The sequence below is a fragment of the Python bivittatus genome, unplaced genomic scaffold, assembly GCF_059951505.1.
Source record: "Python bivittatus isolate LINGU-HERP-01145 unplaced genomic scaffold, Pbiv_v1 ctg000270_np1212, whole genome shotgun sequence".
Lineage (NCBI taxonomy): Eukaryota > Metazoa > Chordata > Lepidosauria > Squamata > Pythonidae > Python > Python bivittatus.
This window is the reverse complement of record NW_028277050.1, coordinates 2,309,991-2,333,799: the sequence shown is the minus strand read 5'-3', so window position 1 is coordinate 2,333,799 and position 23,809 is coordinate 2,309,991. Positions and strand designations below refer to the sequence as shown.

At 43.6% G+C, this 23,809-nt stretch overlaps 2 protein-coding genes across 2 annotated transcripts in view; one reads left to right on the top strand and one right to left on the bottom strand.

Moving 5' to 3' along the window:
• The first annotated feature begins 4,121 nt into the window (after positions 1–4,121).
• LOC103064806 (solute carrier family 25 member 36-A-like) lies at positions 4,122–15,474 on the top strand. Its single transcript, XM_007420405.3, has 7 exons — positions 4,122–4,494; positions 10,879–11,055; positions 11,203–11,280; positions 11,492–11,592; positions 14,128–14,194; positions 14,771–15,054; positions 15,156–15,474. The coding sequence occupies exons 1-7, from the start codon at positions 4,403–4,405 to the stop codon at positions 15,350–15,352; spliced, it is 996 nt and encodes a 331-aa protein (XP_007420467.1). The 5' UTR covers positions 4,122–4,402; the 3' UTR covers positions 15,353–15,474.
• Positions 15,475–17,352: 1,878 nt separating this feature from the next.
• CLSTN3 (calsyntenin 3) overlaps positions 17,353–23,809 on the bottom strand; it is a 34,895-nt gene continuing 28,438 nt past the window's right edge. The window contains exons 14-18 of the mRNA XM_007420404.4: positions 23,466–23,636; positions 21,883–22,028; positions 21,233–21,368; positions 18,430–18,647; positions 17,353–18,349 (exon numbers count right to left, since the gene is read on the bottom strand). Of these exons, the coding sequence (XP_007420466.2) occupies positions 18,182–18,349; positions 18,430–18,647; positions 21,233–21,368; positions 21,883–22,028; positions 23,466–23,636 (839 nt within the window). The 3' untranslated portion in view covers positions 17,353–18,181. The remainder of the gene's footprint in view (positions 18,350–18,429; positions 18,648–21,232; positions 21,369–21,882; positions 22,029–23,465; positions 23,637–23,809) is intronic.

The window sequence follows — 23,809 nt, the reverse complement described above, 5'->3', positions numbered from 1 at the left end:
GCTCTCACAGCCATACATTACTACTGGAAAAACCATAGCTTTGACTATGCGGATCTTTGTCGGCAAGGTGACGTCTCTGCTTTTTAATATGCTATCTAGGCTTGCCATAACTTTCCTCCCAAGGAGCAAGCGTCTTTTAATTTCATGGCTGCAGTCTCCGTCTGCGGTGATCTTGGAGCCCAAATAAATGAAGTCTGTTACTGCTTCCATTTCTACCCCTTCTATTTGCCAGGAATTGATGGGTCCAGATGTCATGATCTTAGTTTTTTTAATGTTGAGTTTCAAGCCAGCTTTTGCACTCTCCTCTTTCACCCTCATCAAGAGGCTCTTTAGTTCTTCTTCACTTTCTGCCATTAGGGTGGTATCGTCCGCATATCTGAGGTTGTTGATGATTCTCCCTGCAATCTTAATTCCGGCTTGTGATTCTTCCAGCCTGGCATTTCTCATGATGTACTCTGCATATAGGTTAAATAAGCAGGGTGACAGTATACAGCCTTGTCGTACACCTTTCCCTATTTTGAACCAATCGGTTGTTCCATGACCGGTTCTTACTGTTGCTTCTTGGCCCGCATACAGATTTCTCAGGAGACAGGTAAGGTGGTCTGGTACTCCCATCTCTTTAAGAATTTGCCACAGTTTGTTGTGATCCACACAATCAAAGGCTTTTGCATAGTCAATGAAGCAGAAGTAGATATTTTTCTGGAACTCTCGTGCTTTCTCCATGATCCAGCGAATGTTGGCGATTTGATCTCTAGTTCCTCTGCCTCTTCGAAACCCAGCTTGTACATCCGGTAGTTCTCGGTTCATGTATTGCTGAAGCCTAGCTTGTAGGATTTTGAGCATAACCTTGCTAGCATGTGAAATGAGTGCAATTGTGCGATAGTTTGAGCATTCTTTGGCATTGCCCTTCTTTGGAATTGGAACATAAACTGACCTTTTCCAATCCCGTGGCCACTGTTGTGTTTTCCAAACTTGCTGGCATATTGCATCAAAGGTCCATTTGTTTTTTAAGTGAGTTCCGGGCGCCCTTGGAGTTTCCCCAGGAGTTCCTTTTATAGGGAAGATACTATTGTTCCTTTAAAGGTGCGAAGGAATGCCCACCCTCTAGGAATTCTTAGAAAAGGTAATTAACCGGGCACCCTACTGAGCTGGGGTTTCTTGTGTTTGCCTTATCAAGTATTGTCTAATTGGAATGTAGATCCCTTTGGGGAAGAAATCTTTTTGTGATTATGGCTTCAAGGAATGTTGGTCCTTCCTACTAGATCTTTCCTTATTTAATTTTGGGCTGGGGTGGAGGACTCTTGATTCTTCCTGCTATGTTTTTAATCGTTCTAGGTGAGCCGATTCTTACTATAATTTAATCATATGCCTTGATTGCTGTTAAGATAAACAATGGTAGGGTGAGACAAATGGGAAGCTTTGACTTCCTACTGACATGGGGAGGGGGAGAGAATTTGATTTCCTTCTCACACCATTAAAACAAAATAAAAAACAATGGGGACATGCAGCTATTCAGATCCAAAAAGGAAAAGGCACTTTAGATTAGGCATGGGTGCATTCAGCATGCCTGTTTGCCTCTCTTGAACTCAAAACACCTATTTTCCTGGTTTTGCACAACTAGTGAGACCCCAGGAAAATGAACCTTCTTTAAGAAGGTGCCTCTGATAGGAGTAAGCACACTCACAACAGATCCTTCCAGAGCATCTTTTCTGCTGCACACCCCTAAAAAGCAACATACAAAAATACTGCAGAGAGATACTGTACATGACTTCAGCATTTTTTTAAAGAAAAAAAAAAAAAGCATGTATCAGTAAGTACTTAAATTTGAGGCCCCATTTGCACTTCAGGCACAGGACAAATGGCCCTCCAATTCCACCCCCTCCTCCCTTTGAATGGCTCTGCTAGGCAATCTTGGAAGGGGGCGGTTTCCATATGGCATGAATATACAACTTTGGGGTGAAGCCCTGTTTCTTTGCAAGCCAATTCCATAGAGAAGACATCTGACATAACTATGACTCCTTCCCACTTCTTGCTATTTTTAAACCCCCCAGTTCTGAGGGCAGGAACTGAAGGACAGGAGAAAAGCATGTGAACAACACAATGAGGAAAAGAACCCCTTTTGAGTGTTGCAGAGTAATGTGGAGCTTTTGACTCCTTGCAAGGAGTCACCTCCACACTCTCTGCATAGGAGAATGCTGGAGCTGCTTTGTGGATCAGGCATGTACTTTTCCACATGTGTGATACTGCTCATAAGCACAGCTTTATTCGAGAGGACAACCTACCCCCACCCAGCCCAGTTACTCAGGCCTAAAGTCCACAAGTCTTGGGAAGGGACACTCAGCCACATTAACCAGTCTGCAGACATTTTTTAGTTAATATTGTAAATGTTCATTAAATTTTTGTATTGGAAGTTATCCTCAACAGTTGAGTAATGAATGGAAACAAAGTCACCCTTACATTTATGGCACAAACTGTGGATATAAAACTGATGCTAAGTGAGATAAACAGCAGTTACTACTTGGAACTGTTAACACTGCTTCAACTAGGCAGCTCCCTATGTATTTTGGGATGTAATTTGAAAACGCAGCACGGATGGTCTGTCTTTTACAAATAATTTAGCCAGTTGAAGGTCTGCACTTGGGTTTTCTATTCTTTTATTATAACTTTTAGGAGCATGTGTTCAAATTTTACAGACTGGATTGGATAACACATACAACAAACAGTAAATGTTCAACAGTAGTGTATGGCACTTTTATTTCCCAAGTTTCAATAAAATGCCAATAAGAAGACTTGAGATGAGACTTCTGATGAATAGCAGATGTATTTTGATCAAGACACAGCTGGGTGACCCCAATCAACACATTAACAAAAGATGTTGATGAAATCACACCTCACAAAACAAACATCAGAGGCTTTATAGACATTTAAATCTGTAATCAGATAGTACATCCCCTCATACCCATACAAGGGATTTTTGGGACGGTCTGAGCAAGTGAAAGGTGGTTCTTAGGAAGGTAAACTTAAATGTAACTTTTTCTTCTGGTTACCAAGGGAATGGCATACCAGATTCTTCTTATCTTTCTCTAGAATGCAGGGCCTCAACTGTTGCAAAAAGCTTGGTACAACAAACAGCTTGTACTCGGCTAATTGCTTATTCGAAGACAATCGGGCATTCAGCAAAGAGATAAAGGGGGGAAGAAACCAGTGCTCTTTACAAAACAAAAGCAAGTTAACCCTTTAGAAATAAAATAGAGTGCACTGTTACAGGTATGGTTATACATTATGTGAAGCATATATATATATATAAAATTGTGTATATATAGAATATAAAATTGTGTATCAAAATAATGCCCTTCAGTAGAATTATACTACCCTCCCACTGTTCTACCCAAAATCCAAACTTAAATTAAAATCCCACCCCTCTTCTTGCCTTCAAGACATAAAATTGACTTAAACCGTGTCTCTATCATCTTGTCTCACTTCTTTGCCTCTCCCCCTCAAAAAACAAAATAACCAAAAATCCCATCCCACCCCCTAAACCATCTTTATCGATTTAACATTAAATGCATTTCCTGATACTTTAACTCTCTCCCCTCCGCCCCCTTGAAGTCAAACAGGTAAGAGACCGTTCCTGTTAAAATCGCTGTTATACTCCAGTTCGGCGACATGAGAAAGATCCTACAAGCCCGAGTTCAACCGCCGTAAAGCAGCTTGAGCAGGCGTATTTTGCAATCAAGAGGCGGAGCTGGGGCCTCTGGACGACAGCTGCCAATCACAATCATACACAAAAGAGCCGGCTTCAAATAGTTTCCTCGTCTGAGCCGGCCGGACCATACCATTTAACTAGGAAAAGGGGGGGACACCGGGTACCTCAACCTGCCCCTCCCACCCCCAGCTGCAGAGTCCTGCAAGTAGCGGTGGTGCTCCAGCATTTTTTGGATTATTGCGTAAGGAAGGTGCAACTAAGCACCGACAACTTCCACTTTTTTTGCCTCGAATCCTCCGGCGGGGAAAAAGCCGTTCCCCCAACCGGTAGCAGACTCCTTCTCTGAGTGCCTCCGTCTCTTATTCCTGCGGCTGCTGCACCCAGAGCAGCAGAAGCTCGGATGCGCGCCGAGGAGGCGGAGCCAAGCAGCGGAACGCTCGCTCGGAGCCTCGATCTGCGCGGGGAGGAGGCGCCGGTCCTGCGTCGGCCGGGGCAAGGCGGGGCCTGCGGCACTCCCTCGGCCCGCCCCTGTCGGCCAGCGCGCGAGGAAGTCCGAATTCCCGGCAGCACCAGACCGGGGGTCCCGCCGGGGCCCAAAGACTGCAGTGGCCCCAAAGAGCAGTCGGGCCTTGCCGGGTGCAGAAAAAGAACCTGCATCGGAACGCAGGCTCCACGGCCCGCCCCGAGGTGGACGGAATGGATCTTCGGCGGAAGCCCGGCCGGGCACCGTGGCGCGAGTCTGGAGGGATGGCTCGCCGGAGCACGACTCTGCACCTCGTGGCAGGCGGGTGAGTGAGCCCGCGAGCCTCTGCGCAGGACCCGTCGCGGGAATCCTGCGCGTGCGGAGCCGAAGCGCACCCCTCTTGGCTCAGGGGTGTTCGCTGCAGCAGAGCGCGCGCGTCTTTGCGATGGCAGCGGCGGCGTGTTCGGCAGGGCCAGGGCACGCGCTGGCCAGCTAGGTGGCCCTTGCAGTCCTAGGCATCTCCTCTAAAAAAGCATTGGGGGGGTGGATTGCGAAGACCACTGTTAAATATTGCTAAAGTTTGGCTGGGCCGTGTGCCGCTGTGAGCCAGTGACGTACAAGTTTTAGTAACGGCGAGAAAGTTGCAGGGACTTTCGTTAGATTACGCTAGAGGTATTTTTCCTTGGACTGTGTGGAAACGGAACAGTTCAGGGTCAGTTACTACCTTGTGTCCCTTACTGCTCGGCTTCCGTCATAGCTGACTTAGGATCTGTTGCACCCGGCTTCTCCATTAGTGGGAAGCGAGCTAAAAATGAGCCGGAAGGGAAGCTGCGTTGAAACAACTCCCAGAATTTTCGTTCTTCCCCACCCAAGTGGCAGAGGCTGGACAAAATGCTGCTGGTGGGGAATCTTCCAGAAACTTTTTCTAGCTGGGAGCATCTTTTTTTCCTCTTGTTCTTTTAGCCACGATTAGAGGCCAGGAGACCCAGAGGTACTGTCATCAACCCGTGGGCAGCTTTTCAAGTACCCACCCCTTCACTACTATTAAAATCAATAGAAGAGAAATGTGTTTTGCCCAACTTGGAGCAGGTTTAAAACTACCCCGGTGACATGGGTGTGACTAAGGTCTGGACAAAGATTGGCTATTAAGTCGGTGTACACCTCCCCTACGCTGCCTATGACTCTCCCCTGTGTTAACCTATTTTCTGCAGATGGACTGTTTTATTAGCCTCCTGAAGGTGGTCATTTGTACCTCTGACAATTCTTCTGAACTGCATGTGTTTTCATCTTTGGACATGCTGGCAATGGCCCTGAAGCTCAAGAAAAACAAATCTGGTGCATTTGAATGCTCAGAAAATGTTAATTGTAAAGGCAAAGTACAGGGCAAGATTGTAGCAGGACAGGAACCAGAAAGATGATGGGTCTCAGGTAAATGCAGCTGGTTGGAGGAGATAATTTTCTTCCTTTCCTTTTGCAGCATTGCTTAGAGCAGTGTTTCTCAACCGTGGCAGCTTGAAGAAGTCTGGACTTCAACTCCCAGAATTCCCCAGCCAGCCTTGCTGGCTGGGGAATTCTGGGAGTTGAAGTCCAGTCATCTTCAAGCTGCCACGGTTGAGAAACACTGGCTTTGAGCAGTGAAAAGTCATGAATGCTGTAAAGAATGTTGAAAACAGCAGGTGTAGATACATAATTGGAGAAATGTTAAAATATGGATGTAGTTTGCTGATGGAGAGGCTGACTTATTTCACATATGTGTGAGGACTGGCTTAGAGGGAATATCAATTGCCATTCTTTGCGGCCTGAGTTTCCAGTGTGACTGCTGGAAAGTTTGTTGCAGTGAATCACACCGTTCCAGCTTCCAAGCCACTGTCCATATCTGCTCTTCTGACCCACCACGTTTCTGCTGTTCTGGGGTCCACATCACGAGGACTGAAAAGATTTGATCCCCAAAGACGGGCTACCAGCTTTTATCAGTGAAAGCCAAACATAAATAGAGGGAACTCCTTGATAGATTATTCATGTTTTCCATCAAGAGTCCAGATAACAGTATTTCAGTATCTCCTAGCAAACAGTCCTCTAAATATAAATAATTCACCTCTTTCTGCTACAGAAATGACTCTGTCCGGTGGAAACTGTTACCATGGTGCCCATACTCATGCGCTGCTGCATTTTGAGGAAATTGTTTCTCTGCGTTATTTTTATGCATTTATGTAAAAGATGCATATATTTATATTTAAAAGACATATATGATCAGCATTGCTTCCAGGGTAGTTAACAAATTCTGTGTTCTAAATTAAAGTAGGTGTATCTGATTTGAGAAGACTAAGGTAGAGAGTTATAAGTACTCACAGAGCACTCATGGATGCTTGTACAGATCTAAGACTGTAATTGACTGAAGGATAGAGGCTCTTGTTTCATTACTGGGAACATGTGTTAGATCTCATTATTAAAACTCTAGATGAGACAGTTAATTTGTTTCTAGGTAAGCATGAGTCAGATGAAGACTTAAAGGACTGAATGTTCCTCTGTTAAAAAAAATGCAGTGTTGTTTTGGCTGAGAGAGTGACAGGAACCCCACTTCTGCATTTTCACTTGCTGCATTTTAAAGGGAATATCAGCCTATTGACTAGAGAGGGCTGTGTAGAGGGAAGAGGGAATGGCCTTGAGAGACAGGAGGAAGAGCTGCTGCCAGGGCAACAGTCAGATAAAAGGGACCTGAGTCCGGGCCAAGAAAGTAACGTGAGCAAATGTCTCAGACAAGCCCCTCCCTAGCTTGCACAAAGGTAAAGGGAGGGAGTGGGGAAGCACATTCAAACTTTCAGGATTCTGTTACTATAACTTTACAATAAAAGTAGTATTGGCCAACATGACTTTGGAAGGCTGATAGGTTGTTGCCTTACAACTAGAGTCTCTGTTACATGCACACCAAACTCCATTTCTTGAACTCCACTGCAACAGTGCTTATTTTGCATCCAGGCCGCACAAATCCTGACAACAGCTAGATGGCATCCAAGAGACATAGAAGAGACACTCATTCTTTGCAGTCATCTAGGTCGATAGGTTAATAATCCTTTGGCAAAATGTTAGGGGGAAAATTATTGGATGGAATTTATCAGCATAGTCCAACATGTGTTCTGTGTGGCAATTGGTGGCAGTTTTTCCTGTAGTTGGTGACATTGGGTAGGACTGGAACCACAACCTGTCACTTTCCTTACAGCATCACATATGCACAACAGCACAGCAGAGCCCTTCTGTGGATGCGCATTAAGGACATATTGTGGAGGAAATGTGATTTATGCTGAAATGATTTCCCACGGCTCTGGCACGAGAGGAAAGCATGGCAGGGTGGCTGTGTGGATGAGTCCGTGGGCTCTGTTTTTTCTCTAGCAGTTAATTTTGCATCTGTTGAAAAGCTGCCCTGGTATCTGGCTGCTCTCTGTGCTTTGCACTGGCTGATATCTGACGTGTCACCACTGTCTTGTGAGCATATTTCAAATTAAAAAAAAAAAATAGTACCGCATAGCTAATTATAATTTCCAAGTATAACTTTCTGTTATGCGGAAGAAAACAACAAAGAATGCTGTGATGCTCTATCGACTAACAAAGGTGTTAAGGTGCTGCAGAATTCCTTCCCTGGAAGCATTTAATCAGATGCTGAATGGCTATCCGTTGTAGATTCCGTAGTAGTGGATTTCTGCAGTAGACGGGGTGGGATAGATGATCTCTAAGATATCTTCCAACGCTTACATTCCCCAAATTTTTGCCGGTTTTGCTGTAATAAGTTAACATAGCTGCTCCTCCAAGGCTTGGCATTGAATTGTTTTTTGATGTCCACGTTGTGTTACTATCCTGGTTTAGGCTAATTCAGGTGCGCCTGACTAAATTATTACAAATTTTAACAAGGTTTTACCAGGATGAACTGTTTTCTACCCGTTCTCCAGCTTTCCACAGGACTCCAAGTTGATTTTTCTGTTATCTGTCTTGGAGCTACCTTTTGGACTTGACACAATCTCTGTCCAAACTGCTGCCTTGTGCAATATTCACTGTGTTAATGACACTGGAAATCAGCCCACAGCGCTTTGCCTTACAGTGCTATATCAGAAAGAAAATTGCACTGTTGGCATCGCTTCTGATTTCCTAGGTTAATTAAAACACAGGTTAGGGTCTAGTCCAGGCAAAAATAATGGGATGGATTGTAATCTTTTTTCCTTTATTCACATGTTGCTAGTTATATGTACAGTTGTGTGCACTGCCAAACTTGTGAATGGCATCCTCCTTAAAGTCCTTGGATCAAAGCAGTGCCCCCCCCCCGTCTCTTTAGATTCTGTACGTATGAAATGGTAAGAAATCTCAATTGGTACTGGTGAATTATGCCGCTGTTGAGCCTTTCGCCCTAAAACCCTTTTGTCTAGTTTTCCTTGTTTCGTTCTGCTCGTGGAAGTGCATGTTCTTAGAGAATACATTAGAAGAAGAATATAGCTCATTTGCCATTTCATGAATGCAGGCTTCCTTTTCTCTTTTTACAAGGACAAACTTTCTCTCTTGCTCTTTGCCTCCTTCTCTGGGTCTTCAGTGAGATTTTCCCTGTCCCCTTCTTGGATATGATGCCTCTTGGCCCTCATCTCACCTAAATGCACACCGCCTCTCCTGAAAGGCTTTGCTTCGATTACGGTATTCCTCAATCCAGTAGGTTACTTCACCTCCTTGACCATATCAGTGCTGTTACTCTTTGTACACTCTGGCCACTCATTCCTTACTCATTAACAGCGTTGTCCAGATTTCACTCTGTGCAGCCACATTTTCTTGCCATTCCCTTTTCTCTCTGGAAGCAGCTTGCAGAGATCAGCTTAATGGAGGCTGCTGCTGCTACTACTGCTCTTCCTTCTCCTTGTCCTTCTCCTGCTAGTATGGGGGCAGATGACTGCAAGGAGGAGGGGAGGGTCAGGGAGTCAGCAAGAGCCCCCATCCTGCCACAGCAAGGGCTCATGGGTTGGGTCTTTTGTCTTAACTTTAGAGTGTTAAAAAATATTCAGCAATTACAGAAGCTCAAATGATGGTTAAGTAGAAAAGAGAGTTGTATAAAAAGGCATCAGAAAGTAGTTTCTAAACCTGGCAAATAGTATGGATTTTTTATAAACAAAGGCAGCTGAATGTAAAACTTACCCAATTGCTAATCAGCAAGGCTTTTTCTTAGATTTTTTTTTTTTTTGCAACTGTTAAATCACAAGATACGGTTTGGTGTTGTGATTAGAAACTGGGAGATTGTGAGTTCTAGTCCTTCCTTTGGCTAGGTGACTTTGGGCCAGTCTCTCAGCCTCCTACCTATCTACCTACCTACCTCACAGGGTTGTTGTTGTGGGAAAAATAAGAGGAGGGAGCACTGTGTATGCCCTCTTGAGTTGTACAAGGTAAAGGTGGGATATAAATTTTTTTTTTTTTTAATCTGCACTCAGTCGTTACCGACTCTGCAGTGACTGCTTGGACGAGTCCTTGCAGCTTTCAAGGCAAGGTATTTCGGAAGTGGTTTGCCAGAGCCTCCTTCCTAGAGCAGAGCCCAGCTGGCGAGCGCAGGAGGTGGGGTTTCCGTTGCTTTGCGCCCTTTTCGGGCGAGCGTGGTTTCGCGCTTACCGGCAACTGGTCCCGACTCCTTTTTGCAAGGGGCCGCCAGCATTTTTCCTCCCACCGGAGTGAGAGTCCCCATTTATCTACTCACGTAAGTTTTCGATCTGTTGGGTTGACAGGAACTGGGGAGGAAACAGGAGCTCACCCTGTTAACGCGAAGGCTGGACTCGAACCGCTGAAGCGTCGACCATTTCTGGCCGGCAACTTTCAGCGTCATTAAGCCGCTGCACCACCACGTCCCCCTTATAAATAAATATTCACGCATAAATAAGATAGCAAAGGCTGCCCTATTGCCTGGACACCATCAGTTCCATACCTGTAATACATATGGCCAAGGATCAAACAAAGAGAAGACTGTTTTTAGGACTAGTGATTTCAGCTCTAACTGCTTAGTTACTGGGGTAGAGAACAGTTGCCAAAGTGCACAATAGCAGAAATCCTGCAAGCTGTGGCAAGACATGCAGGCAGCAAAACAAAGCGTGTTGAGCAATTTCTAGATGCAAAGTTCACAAGTTTGGGTCTTCTCCAAGCCAAGATGTCAGCATGTTAATCAACTGCAAATCTGGAAGATGTGCGTGTGACGCATATTAATGGAGTAGAGCATTCCATGGAGAAAATAAGGAGATAGGATAGGGATGAAAACAATGAGAGCTGCTGTGTCGGTCCTCGTGAACATAGTCACACATGCTCCTACTTTCACAATTGGTTTTCTTTAATAATCATCCTTAACTAAAAGGAGCTTCTGATTTGATCTCTTCAAAGAATAAGATGCTTTAAATGTAGATGCATTAATTGAGCTTGCAGTCAGCAGTAAAATGAGGGATTCTTGATGCTTGTTTTCTGTCTACCATCTCTTTGTAGCTGAAGTTTATTGTCCTTTTGGATAATATACCAAACAATGAACAACTAAATTTTCTGCTGGACATGGCAAGTATATTTTTGCCCCTAAATATATTCTCAGTCAAAAGTCCCAGCCCATTTTGCTTCCCTGGCAAGTTTTTTTGGAGTAATGCTACACTAAAGACTGCCTCTGACCCTTGATTGGTGAAAGATGCTGACTCTGCATTTCTTCTCTCTACTCCCACAGCTTTGGTGGAACAGCAGGAGCCATTTTGACTTGTCCATTGGAGGTGGTGAAGACGCGCCTGCAGTCCTCCACCTTGGCCACAAGGCCCCTTTGCCTACCTGCAGTGCAGTTGCAAGGAGTGAATGGAACATTCGTCCGCCCGGGACTCCCCAGGATTGGGTTCCTTGAACTGCTAAGGTGAACAGTGGTGGGAGAGCAGTTCTGTGTTACATGGGAACCCCTGCCCAATGTTCGCAAAAATGTCCCTGTTCATATTCTCACCAGCTCCTCCTCTACCCTGAAAGAGAGGACAGAGAGTAATGTACTCATTCCTTTCCTACACAGAATCATTCTAGAGAAGGAAGGTGTTCGCTCCCTGTTTCGAGGCCTGGGACCTAACCTTATTGGAGTTGTTCCTTCCAGGTAAAATTGATTTATGGAGCAGGTAGTTATCTCTAATGACCCAAGCATAACTTTACAGAGTTCCTCATTGTGTCAGAGGGTTCAGGTCCTCTTGATGCATGGCATCTATGGACTTTAAAGAACCTACTACCTTGGTATTTTCTCTTGGTTTGCTATCCAAATCCAACCTTGCTTAGCTTTTTGAGATCCAATTTCCCCTTTCTTCTTCTAGGGCCATTTATTTTGCTGCATATTCAAGAGCTAAAGAGAGACTCAACACAGTGCTTATGCCAGAGTCCAAGAAAGTTCACATGATTTCAGCAGCCTGTGCAGGTAAATTAATATCCCATACATACAAATATGGGTTGCTTATGTCACTAATCATTAAGTGCCCTAAGCTTTAGTGAAAGATCAGTATATACCAGCCTTTCTCAATCTTTTTACCCTGGAGGAGCCCTTGAAATAATTTTCAGTTTTTAGGGAGCTTCACAACCCAATTAATTTCTAACCTACACAATCCATGTTTTACAGCATTTACAACAACAGCAAAACCGCAGACTGGCAGCTAAGTTGCAGCATGTAAAAATTCCCCTATCATGATTTTTCGTAGAAGTCCTAGCAACTTCTCACAGAATCCTAGGTTTCCATGGAACCCCAGTTGAGAAAGACGGGTGTATCATAAGAGTCAGAATTAAACAAGGAATACGTTGTATGCTATATATATTCAAGAAGCTTCATAACTTCCCAACTTAGAGTCTAGCAGGTCAGGCTAGGTTTAAGTTCCAGAACAATCACAGTGAGACACCAACACAAAGTGTTCCCTCTGTGGGATGGGTCCAAACATTTTTACACCTTTCAACAAGGCTTGACCAAGCCATCAAAGCTTGGCCAATTCCATCTTGGTTCTTTTCATGCACCTCCAAAAGTCTTATCCACCAGGCTTCCTCCATTTCTCATGGAATCTATTGCTTGGGAGCCATCTTTTTTGGTGTCTTCTTCAATCCTGTGACTTTTCCTGATGCCGAGTAAGCTGAAATCTTCCCAAGCAAAGCTTTTGAGCAAATCTGTCTCTTTGGCCTGCTCTGAGTCTTTCATACATGTCCATTCGTACAAATGTGTGGCACAAAGCTGCACTTTATCACTATACTATGACTTTATAGAATGATTGCTATTATATGTTAGTAATAATATACCAGTATTTCCACACAAATACATGTTTCTTCTCTAGATAACTTTTTATCCTGGAAGCAACTCACGGTTTTGTGGGGTTTTTTGTTGTTGTTGTTTTTTTGCTACGAGTGCCAAAAACTGAGATCAGACACAGGCAGAACAAAGGAAGACTGAAGCAAAAAACCTATGAGTTGTCTGAAATTTCTTCCCACTGAAATTAACTGTGTTTGAAAATGTATCACTTTGTCAGGAATAACTCCAAATAATTTATTGGAATTGATTACTGGGCTGGTAAGCGTCCTCTAGGGACAAGCAGGAAATCAAAACTGCTTTTTGTTTCGAGCTTAATTCACAGGAATCCCACTCAAAATATCGAATTGACAGTTTCAAGTTGTTCCATCAGGACAAAACATGTTGAGTGTTCCAGGAAAGAAAAGTATGGGAACTTCCTTGTTGCTGTTCCCTTGCTTATCATCCTAGGTTTAAATTGGGGTGGGGTGATAGTTGATGCTGAGTACTACCTGCCACTGAAATTGCAAAAAGTTGGGTCAAAGGCATGATTTTAAATTTGTTAAAAATATTAAAATAAATCTGCATAGGAGATAATGAAAACATGCTTCTGCACTCAGAATATGACTCAGCTTTCTGCAAATACGGGTTGTACTGTACTTAGATGTAAGTACATACAAAGTAAAAAGACAAAATACTAACTAAAAAGTTTGTTTAGATTAGCACCCCTCTCCCCCAAAGCATAGAAAGGTTTTTTTCAATTACTTAAAAAATAATAATGTTAGCAAAGATTACAGGACAAAGAGAACAGCTAAACTTTTTAACATTCCCTTGAAGTAGTACATCTCTCCTATAAATCTTCATGTTTTGAATTTTTGCTTTTTTAAAAAAAAACTTGGCCAATTTTCTTTAGTTACTGCTGCTTTATATCAGCCTAGCTGCTGGTGCAAGTCCAGCAAAAGCAAAGGTGGCATTCTTCTCTTAAGCTGTTGCTTGTGTATAAGGATGGTTGCTGGGTGCATAAAAAAGAGCCACTGGTCCTTCCTGGAAGCCTGAATCACATTACAGCAGAACAGAAGAGCATGCAAAGTGCCCTTGTGTATTGGAGCTTTACAAATCAACCAAACCAACATTGCACTGAACGTTGGATGCTGTATAAATGTATACAACTTTATGAACCAAACTATAAGGGGTGTGTGCGTACACACACCTTTGCATTGGAAAATAAAGCATAGCTCAGCTTACATGGAACTCACCACTTCACCCATTTGAAATATGTATGTATGTATGTATATAAATACATATAAATAAAAATAAAGCAGTAACTTACCAGGTAGACTGGTAATCATGCAGTTGTCGTCTCTCTGGCCATGCACATAAGTGCATTTTTTGATGTTGCACTTCTACATCAGTCCATCCAGAACAGCACGGTCAGGACTGGTCTCTGCTGTGATTCGATTAGGCTGAGGAAGAAACTGAAAAGAAAAACAGTCCACACAACAGGACAGCCCAGTTGCAGTGCTCAGATCACTCAAAATGATTCCTCTTGTAATGCTGCATTTTGTTTCATGCTCAGAAGACTCAAAATGGATTATTTAAGGCAGAACATTTTGAACCTCTCTAGTCTCTGCTATAGTCCTCTAAATTTCATGTTGGTCCCTTTGATTTTTCTTCATCTGCTCCCTGCAGGTGTCACATCTGCCACTTTGACCAATCCCATCTGGTTAGTGAAGACCAGAATGCAACTGGAGGCCAGGTAAGGGCAGCAGGAAGTACACCTGTCCAGGACCCCATTTTGAGTTACCTGCATTGCCTGGATCCTTTCCAGGCACCATAGAAAACCAGTTTTTAAAACAACTAACTGCAAATATCAAAGAAGGGAGATTTGTCAGCTGATACAGCCAATCAGAGTACAAATAGACTATCTTGCACTTAAAGCACAACATTCAGAGCCCTAGAAACCCCAGCTATTTCTTTTTCCTTAAAGTTACAAATAAATGCTTGAATTGCCTGGGGCATTTCAGAAGCCCAAGGTACTGGATAATATTTTGTGTTGTCAAAAGGTAAAGTTTCAGTTTTTACAGTCTCCCAGTGCCTCCTGAGGTCTGTAAACAAATCTGTATTATGTAAGATAGTAAAAACCATAGAATAAAATACGCAAAAAGAGTTTATTTTTTTTAACTGCTTGATTTGCATTATTTAAGCAGGTTGCAGAATGTAGGTTTTTGAATTCAAATTTTAGCTGCAGCATTAGATACCCATTTTTAGTACTGAAAAAGCATAGCAATATTGGCAATAGGAAGCAAAATCTTTCCTTCCTTCCTTTCTTCAGGGGCAGAAATGAGAAGTGCACCAGTGGCCTTCAGTGTGCCATGCGCGTCTATTACAGAGAAGGCCTGCGAGGCTTTTACCGTGGGGTTACTGCCTCCTATGCTGGTATCACTGAAACTGTGATCCACTTTGTGCTTTATGAGGCTTTGAAGCAGCGACTCAGAGAACATCAGCTGCTCCTGACTCCAGCGGTTATCCAGTCACCCAACAGCCAAGATTTCTGCGGGCTGATGGCAGCAGCGGCTGTCTCCAAAACATGTGCTTCATGCATTGCCTATCCACATGGTGAGTTGCTCTGAGCTCTTTGCTCTCCTTTGAACCCATCTGACCATAATGAGTTTTCTGCCATCCTTACACTCTTTTTCTGTTTTATTTGTTCTCCGTAGAGGTGGTCCGGACACGGCTACGTGAGGAGGGACATCGTTACCGCTCCTTCGTGCAAACTCTGCAGCTTGTGGCCAGAGAAGAAGGCCCCTTAGCTCTTTATCGTGGACTTTCAGTTCACCTCCTTCGTCAGATCCCCAATGCTGCGATTGTTATGGTTACCTATGAGCTGATCATTCACTTGGCAACCAAATTGTGATACCTTCCCATTCTTGCCAGATGGCTGAAGCTGTTAAAGGCTTTTAAGGGTATGGTGCTTTAATGGGTACACTTCCCCATCCCATAGTAAGCGCTGAAAAAGAAGCCTAAAAACTTAGGCACCTTCTGTAATACGTGGTTTTGAAGACTTGATAAGTGAAAGACATCTTCAACTGCTTTTGGCCTTTATCAGACATTTAAAGGCATGGACAAAGGAGCAAGTACAGACCACAAATTTGGAAATTCCAAATGTGGAATTTACTATGCAGAAATGTTTTGAACAAAACACCTCTACTGGATGGTTCCAGGGTCCTGCAGGCCAGGTACTCATGTACCTGTGTACCAATGTACTCGTCAGGTGGTTTGGTGCACTGAAAGAGTTACGCTGTACACTTCCTAGAGCTGGAGCTAATCTGGTCAGCTGGGTGGGAAAATGCAGAGTTTTTAAGAAAAACAGTAAAAACTAGGAAGTTTTATTGGAAGGAGAATAGTAATTTTAATCCCAAAATTGAGTTCTCCATCAGTATCAGCCAGTGATCAGAACTTGACAGACCCAGTAATGTTTCTCTTTTTAGCCTACAAATATAGCAAGTTGCTTATCTTCTGAAGGTAGGCTGGGTGCTTGTGCCTTCCCTATTCATGTTCATGCCTTTCCCACAACACAGCAACAATAAGGACTGGAAAATAAGTTTACTGGGATGTGCTGTGCATGGACTACCTTTGTATTTATCTTCTGGGGCTTTGTTTACATTTCTTGATTTGTAGATTTTACCTCCCTAACAGGAGGGTAAAAAAAAAATCAAGTGGAGAAGAAAATAATCTGCTGGCAGCTAGCATGCACGATTCTCCATGTGGGGGAGAGCTGTACAGTGTTGAAGAGAATTCGCTGAAGCCGGAATCTAGCACACCCTCCAGCTGAAAGCTTGTGCATGGACTTCTGGCTCTATGAGTTAAAAAAAAAATGCAAAGAAGAATAAAACTGCAGTTTTGAGACTTAGCTCATTTAGCTCATTGAGACTTAGCTCAAATGAGACTTAGCTCATTTATCAAAACACATTGTATCGTGTTTTAAGAAATGAAACCAGGCCTTTATGCTAAGATGATTGATTGATTGGATTTTTATCCCGCCACAATTTTGCAACTCTTGCTATTTATTTATAATAAATGAATAAAGAGAAGTGGATGGGAACAAGCCTCCCCCTTGACTCTTGGAAAATTAGAAGAATCCCAAGCATTTCCAGGCTCATCTCTCAGGAATGCAGGCTAACCTCTTTAGCTGAGCTCCTCCTGGGTTTCCCTGAGACTTGAACTGTCCTCCCCGCAGGAACCTTTCATTCCCTAATAGGTGCTATCCAATTTGGGAGCAACACATAGACCAGGGTTTTGCAAACTCTGCTCCAGGGAACTCCAGGGTTCTGCAAGAACTTGGTGGAGTTCCCTGAGAGACTAAAGGCCAGGAAAAAAAAAAAGTTCACTTGAACATCACAAATTTTCCATCCCTGGAGCTTTGCCTCTTGATTGGGTTCTGGGAGAGGATGGATGGATGGATGGATGGATGGATGGATGGATGGATGGATGGATGGATGGATGGATGGATGGATAGATAGATAGATAGATAGATAGATAGGATACATGCACACACACAATTTATATTTATTTTAATGAACAGGTTCCATAACCTGAAAAAGTTTGAAAACCCCTGACTTAGATTACCAGCTCCTTGACAGAAGGCATCATCTTCACCAGATGTAGCTCCAGCTTCCCTAAAGGTCTGACTTTGGGCCTTCCTCTGCGCATTCTACTCTTATGCTTGCCCAATAAGTTCTGCAATTCAGAGAATTTAGGCAGAGGAAACTTCTGAAGAGGTCTACTGTGAACAAAACATTTTGCTGAGTTGTTGCATCCCTTTGTCTTCTTTTTGCTGCACCAGATAGGGGCATTAGCAAGACAACAAAGCTGCTTGTTTCTGAAGAAAGGGGCTCCAAAATCCAGACCATACATTTTTAAAATCCTTTTTATTTTAAAATTTGTTCCATTCCCTTTTCCATATCATTTTTCCTTCACTTGCTTGAATATTATTGACAATTTTACAAAGCGACACAAGCTGCAGGGTTTTTTGTTTCTTTGCATCAAACAATCTCAAACAACAACATTGAAAAAATATACAATATATTATATATATAGTATTTTGGGAATTCTGATGTACCCCGTGTGTTGTCCCTCCCTGCTCCCCTCTCATTTCTCTATGTTTCGATTACATAGCATGCCAATTCATTTAATCCTTCACGAGTATGGTGGCGATCCTAAACTGGGAATTGAGTTAGGGGGCCCTGCCCCACCAGTCCAAGCAAGAAGCTTGCAAGTTGAGAGGAACTAGGAATCTGGGAAGAGAGAAGGGCTCTTCTTCTGAGCCCTGCTGTTCAACTGTTTTTAATGAGGATCAAAATGGGTACACTTTGGGCCAAGGGAAGCAGTAACTTCAAGAGGCAGAGCAGAACCAGAGCAAAATTAATTGCTGACATAGGACAAAATATACAGTAATGCTCTCGCAGAGCTGCCATTTGTTTCAATGAGCTTTGGCTAAGGGACTTCCTTGAAGATTGACCCCAATGGTAATTTAGTGGGAGAAGGTGCCAATCAGGTCTTTTGCCTCATGCACCAAAACTTTGTGTCCTCACCAGTCCACTGTGCAAACAATGGAGAAAACAGGAGGAAGGTGGGGTAAAATGTAAATAGAGAAAATGTGTAGAAATGGGCCATATCCCCAAATATTAAATGTAAGCAAGACCTTTTGCCGATGGTCTGCTTTTACCCCATCCATTATATCCCTCTAGAAGCGACAAGAGGCATCATGCTTGCCCATGAAGCGCCGCTCATCGATGGCATCGCTGGCTAGGCTGTCTGGTGATTCAGAATCACTGCTGTCTTCGTCTTCAGCTGCTTCCCTGGTTTTGGACTCATCAGCCTCTGCTACTCTCTCCTGGCAGTTCTGGTAGGACTGTTGAAGAGAAAGGATACAGGGAGTGAGCAAAGTTAAGCATGGCCTCTTCCCGCCCCTCCATCTCTCGCTTTACTCACCTCCATGGGGTTGACAATAATGGTGAGAGCAGAGTCGTCCCAGAACATCTCGTTCTCCTTGGCCCTGGCACTTCCCTGGCTTCCTGCAGACTCCCCAGTGCCCTCATGTTCACTCCCTCGCCTGTGCAAGGAATGGATGCGCAGCACACCTAGGATTACCATCAGTGCTAGGAAGCCTACGCACACCACAATGATTATAGTAGCAGCACTAGGAACCACTACAGAAAAGAGAAGAGAGAATCTAAATCAGTTGGGAAGTAATGTTCAGTAGTCACTTCTTTTTTTGATCATATAAAACGCAGAAGCAGAGATCTGTTGTGGCCCTCCACTGAGTTGGTGATGTTGGCCCTCCACTAGGTTACAGCCCCAAGGAAACTGCTGGACCATAGAGGATTGAACTCAACCCCTCCAATATATAATCTTCCTAGACTTTGAAAGGACGAGTACTGAAACCCTGTTGAGTTTGGATTTCACAACCTGGAAGAACCAGACAGTTTGACCTAATCAGCTGGGTCCAAAGGTGCAGAATACCAATGGCCATTCTTTGAACAGGTCTGAATCCCCAGTTCCATCCAGAAGAATTATGGCTTCAGGAAGCCAAACAGCACACTGAGAAGACCCAGCCAAAGAAAACTGGCAAACAGTTACAGGTAGTCCTCATTTAGCAACTGTTCACAGTTATGATGGTGATGAAAAAGTAATTTTGTGACCAGTCCTCCCATTTCCAACCTTTGCAGGCCTGTAAAGCAAAGTAAAATAGATCATAAGCACAATTGTGGTTTCACTTAGCAACCACTTTGCTTAAGGACTGAGTTCCCAGTCCTAATTGTGGTCACTAAATGAGGACTACCTGTATTGATAGGGACCCTGATCTTCCAACTGTTGGGGGATCCTTCTAACTCCAATCTTCAAAGATCAGAGCTGAGTGCTAACACATCCCAGTGCTGCAAAGGAAAGGCAAGTCTTTTTGCTTCTCTCGGCCTCTCCCACTCTTCGATACAGAAAGTTTGTATTTTATTCTTCATCCCCAAGTCAAACCAGTCCCTGTGCAAAAGTGCTCCCAGAAGGCTAAGTAATAACCTGTAGTGTCAAAGTTCTGCCAAATTTGGGGCTGTGGGAGGCCCCAGTTTGTCACATTAGTAACAACCAATATATTAAATCCAACCATTGGGCCATCTCAGTTATCATCTGCATTGACTAGTGGCAGATCTCCAGGGGCTCAGCTATAGGAGATTGAATTTGCATGAATTTGCATGTGCTTATTCACTGAATTTTGCCCTTTCACTGTTGTGGGGTTGGGGAAGTTTCACCATTACCACAGCTGCAGGTCACAACTGCCCTTCACTGCTGGGTACTACGAACTGGCAGAATTGTATTTCTGAGTCTGTCCCTGGAAAGAATTGTGTTTGGACTGAATGCTGGGAGGGCATTTCTGGATTGCCTTCACTCTTCCACATGGCTGCATTTCTCTTCATCCAAGTTTATAAATGTCAAGCAATCCTGTCTTCAAAGAGACACAGGATAGGAAGTGCTACAGTAGTTCTGTGGTGGAGAAAATAAACGTAGCAAATCAAACAGCCAGTTTGGTGGAGTGGTTCAGGCACCAGGCTAGAAACTGGGAGACCGTGAGTTCTAGTCCCATCTTAGGGACAAAGCCAGCTGGGTGACCCTGGGCCAGTCACTCCCTCTCAGCCCTAGGAAGCGGGCAAGGGCAAATCACTTCCAAATAACCTTGCCAAGAAAACTGCAGGGGCTAGTCCAGGCAGTGGCCAGGAGTCAAAAACTGACCTAGAGGCACAAATTATACTATAGACTGGACCCTTTTACCTCCCTGCCTTTCGGACATCACCAGGGTCAAACCCAGCTCCTCCCTTTGCCTAATCCTATCAGACCCAAACTGACCCTCCCTGCCCCCAGACAAAGCCCCCCGCCCCTCCTCACCAGCACACAGCACAGCCCAAGGACGGCTCTGATAAGGGAATTCCAACCAAGTAACAAGCTCCGCCAGCCTGATGACCTCCACATTCCATCTCCCCCTCTGCTGCTACTCTTGAACAGGCAGTTTTGCCTAACAATAGAAATAACCACAGGGACAGGGACCTGCCTAGCTTCCCCAAACTGGCCAGCGAATCAGATCCCTAGGATTTCCCACCTTGTAGTCCTCAGCTTCTGTAAAACCTTTGCTTTCTCATTGCTCAGGGTCCCTTGTTCCTGTAAGGCACCCATCATTGCAATAAACATGGTTCCCTCTCCTCAGTGTTGGGCTCTGTACTTCTCATGACAGTTCAACTTCAAGGTTACGAAGGGTTATTAAACTGCTGAGTAAGAATTTCAAAAACAAACAGAAAGCCATAGATGATCTAGATAATCATTTAGGTGACTGGTGCCACTAAATCAACCTACATTTTATGGTAAGACCTCAGTGATGGCAAGAAGTCTCTTTTCTCCAGTCATCAGACCCAAAGATTAGTTACAGTGATGCAGTTTTGCTCAAATATATTCTAAATGCAGTTACTGCTCTTCCTGAAATCTGGGCAAATTGGCTTCATTTTGCCTTTACATTGGGCTTAATTTATTCCTCATGATGAAGGTAAGACACTCTCTTGAAGGATTCTTCCTCGACTTACAGACCTCCTAGTCTCTTCCCTCTCCTTTGCTACAATTGTTCCGAAAAAAGTATGTGGAGGAATCCATTTGAGGTCTGCTAGGTCTCATCTGTTTGGGCCCTAAAATTATATGTGCTAACCTGTCTTCTCTTATTACCATTTCATAGTCTGTATTTAGTACATCAACCAATACGTACTGGAATTACGGTGGACATTAGCCAGGCTGTGCCCAGAAAGCTCTGGAGGCAGATGGTGGCCTCGATGTGTGAATTGCTGGCCACTCATAATGTGGTTGGGGTGAGCACCTTGATTCATATTATGAAGGACATTCACCTGTAGAGAGAAATTAACTAAGTTCAAATTGTTTTACAGGTAGTCCTCACTTAACAACCTCAATAGGGACCAGAAAATTCATCATTAAACGAGGCATCATGTGATCACACTCAATTTTACGACATTTTTGCAGTAGTTGCTAAGCAAATCACTTTGGTCGTTAAGTGAATCGCATGGTCATTAAGTGAATCATGCTGTTCCCCATTGATTTTGCTTGCTATAAGCCAGCTGGGAAAGTCACAAATTGTGATCACATGACCCCAGGATGCTGCAACTACGGTAAGCGCAAGCTGGTTGCCAAGTGCCCAGATCGTGATCACGTGACCGTGAGGGCACTGTGATGGTCATAAGTGCGAGGACCGGTAGTAAGTAGCTTTTTTAGCACTGTCAGAACTTTGAATGGTCACTAAACAAATGGTTGTTAAGCGAAGACTACCTGTATATCCAACTGGTTCTACTTACTTCAGTTATTCACAAGAGCTTTGAGTATCACATACTGTCTTGTGAGACTTACCTCAACAGTGAACTCATTGCTAGAGTAACGCCCGTTCATCTCAGTGCAAGAAAGACGGAACTTCCTTTCATAAAGGGCTGCACCATGGCGGATACAGTAGGAGACCTGGTGAAGGATCTCTTCATATACAGCTATGCTCTCCACACCTACATGTGGGGAAAAAAACATCAAGGAAAAAGGATGGCAAGTGGGCCACGTTCAGACTTGGCTGTTTTTCTGTTCTGTGTTTCATGAGATATTATTATATTTTACTGTATATTATATTTGTAAACTGCCTGGAATCTTGGGAGAGGGAGAATGAATGAATGAATGAATGAGAGAGAGAGAGAGAGAGAGAGAGAGAGAGAAAGTAAGTCTAACTAAACTTAACTTACAAATAAAGATAGAGAAAATGGCTGGTGTATCACCATGAAATACTATAAAAGGAGTGATGGAGAATACAGGAAAAGGGCTACTTAACCTCTACCTTGCCACCGCTTTTCCATTCTGCTCCTCTGCTCACATTTCCCAGGGCAGAGAAATCTAGTGTGCTTATCTCACAAACTACCATCTACAATCCTGCAGCAGGAAATGATCCATGAAGCCAATCTACAATTATTCTTTTAACCCATCACTTTAGCTTTCTCACAAGCTGCAAATGATGCCACCTAAACTCATCCTTCTAATGCTATTTTCCCTCAGTACTCCATTTCTCCCCAAGACTGATTTTTATTACTGTTTTGAGCTAATTGTGACTTTTAGGTGCTGTATGGAAAAAAAAAAAAGCATTTTAGTCTTATGGAAGCAACTGGAAAAACTTCCAGTCAGGAAACTGAAAGAAGGCTCCTGGGTTTAAGAGGAGATGAAGCTGGAAGAGAGATAAGGTAAGGAGAGAAAAAGCTCTGCAGGCATGGGTACCAGCTCAAAAATCAGCCTTGTGGATAAGCCAACAAGCAAAGCAACTGTAATTGGCAACCTGGAGAAACACAAAGGCAGAGAAAGAGAGGCAGCATTAACAATATCGGGGCAACTCTTCCACTGATTGCTCCATAGAACATCCAGTATGGTTTGCAAAGCATAAGGCACTTAGGAAGAGATCGAAACGCCTCAAGGAGAAGATACGAAAACTTCCCCCTCGTTTCTATCCTGGTGGTCCTTTGTTAGTAGAGCTTTGAGAATATCAGAGCCTCTGGCATCAGAGCACTCCAACTGTGAAGGCAGGACTGTACCACCTAGCTGATATTCTCAGTACCGTGAATTGTACATAGTGTACAGCAGGGTTCCTCAACCTCAGCAACTTTAAGATGGGTGGACTTCAGCTCCCAGAATTCCCCAGCCAGCATGCTGGCTAAGGACTTCTGAGAGTTGAAGTCCACCCATCTTAAAGTTGCTGAGACTGAGAAACACTGATCTAGATGATTGGGACGGATACAGCTTTAAAACAAGGATATGCTACTATTATTGCTAGTTTGACCATGTATATGCCATAGCTGCTAGCTGGTAGAAGAAGACTTTTAGTGCTGGGGACTTTGAGCATTTCTGGATTTGGACACAAAGAAGGTGAATGATGCCAGAAAAGAACAAACTATTCAGAAGATGCATACCTGTAACAGTGAGGTAGGCTGAAGTGTTGATGAGCTCCAGGCCTCGCTGCTGGAGGGAGGCTCCATCCAAGAACAGATATTCTCGCTCAGGATCCAGTTCTTCTCCAATCAGGGAGATCTCACAACCATCCAGGTTGTGAACAATCTCATCTGACATTCGTGTATCAGCCACTGCAGGGAAGAAAAATTATGAGGAAAGGTAGGAACAATATGTAATTGTCATATCAAGGTAAAAAAATCAGAGCATTATTTTAGCTTTATAAAAAGCCAGGGAGGTGGGCATTTTTTTTTTTTTAGAATTTTTATCCTGCCCTTATTACTTTTATAAGTAACTCAAGGGGGCA

Coding starts and splice junctions, on each gene's coding strand:
- LOC103064806 (XM_007420405.3), top strand. CDS start 4,403: ATGGATCTTCGGCGGAAGCCCGGCCGGGCACCGTGGCGCGAGTCTGGA. Junction 11,593..14,127: donor GATTTCAGCAGCCTGTGCAG/GTAAATTAATAT, acceptor TGCTCCCTGCAG/GTGTCACATCTGCCACTTTG. Junction 14,195..14,770: donor AGAATGCAACTGGAGGCCAG/GTAAGGGCAGCA, acceptor TCCTTTCTTCAG/GGGCAGAAATGAGAAGTGCA.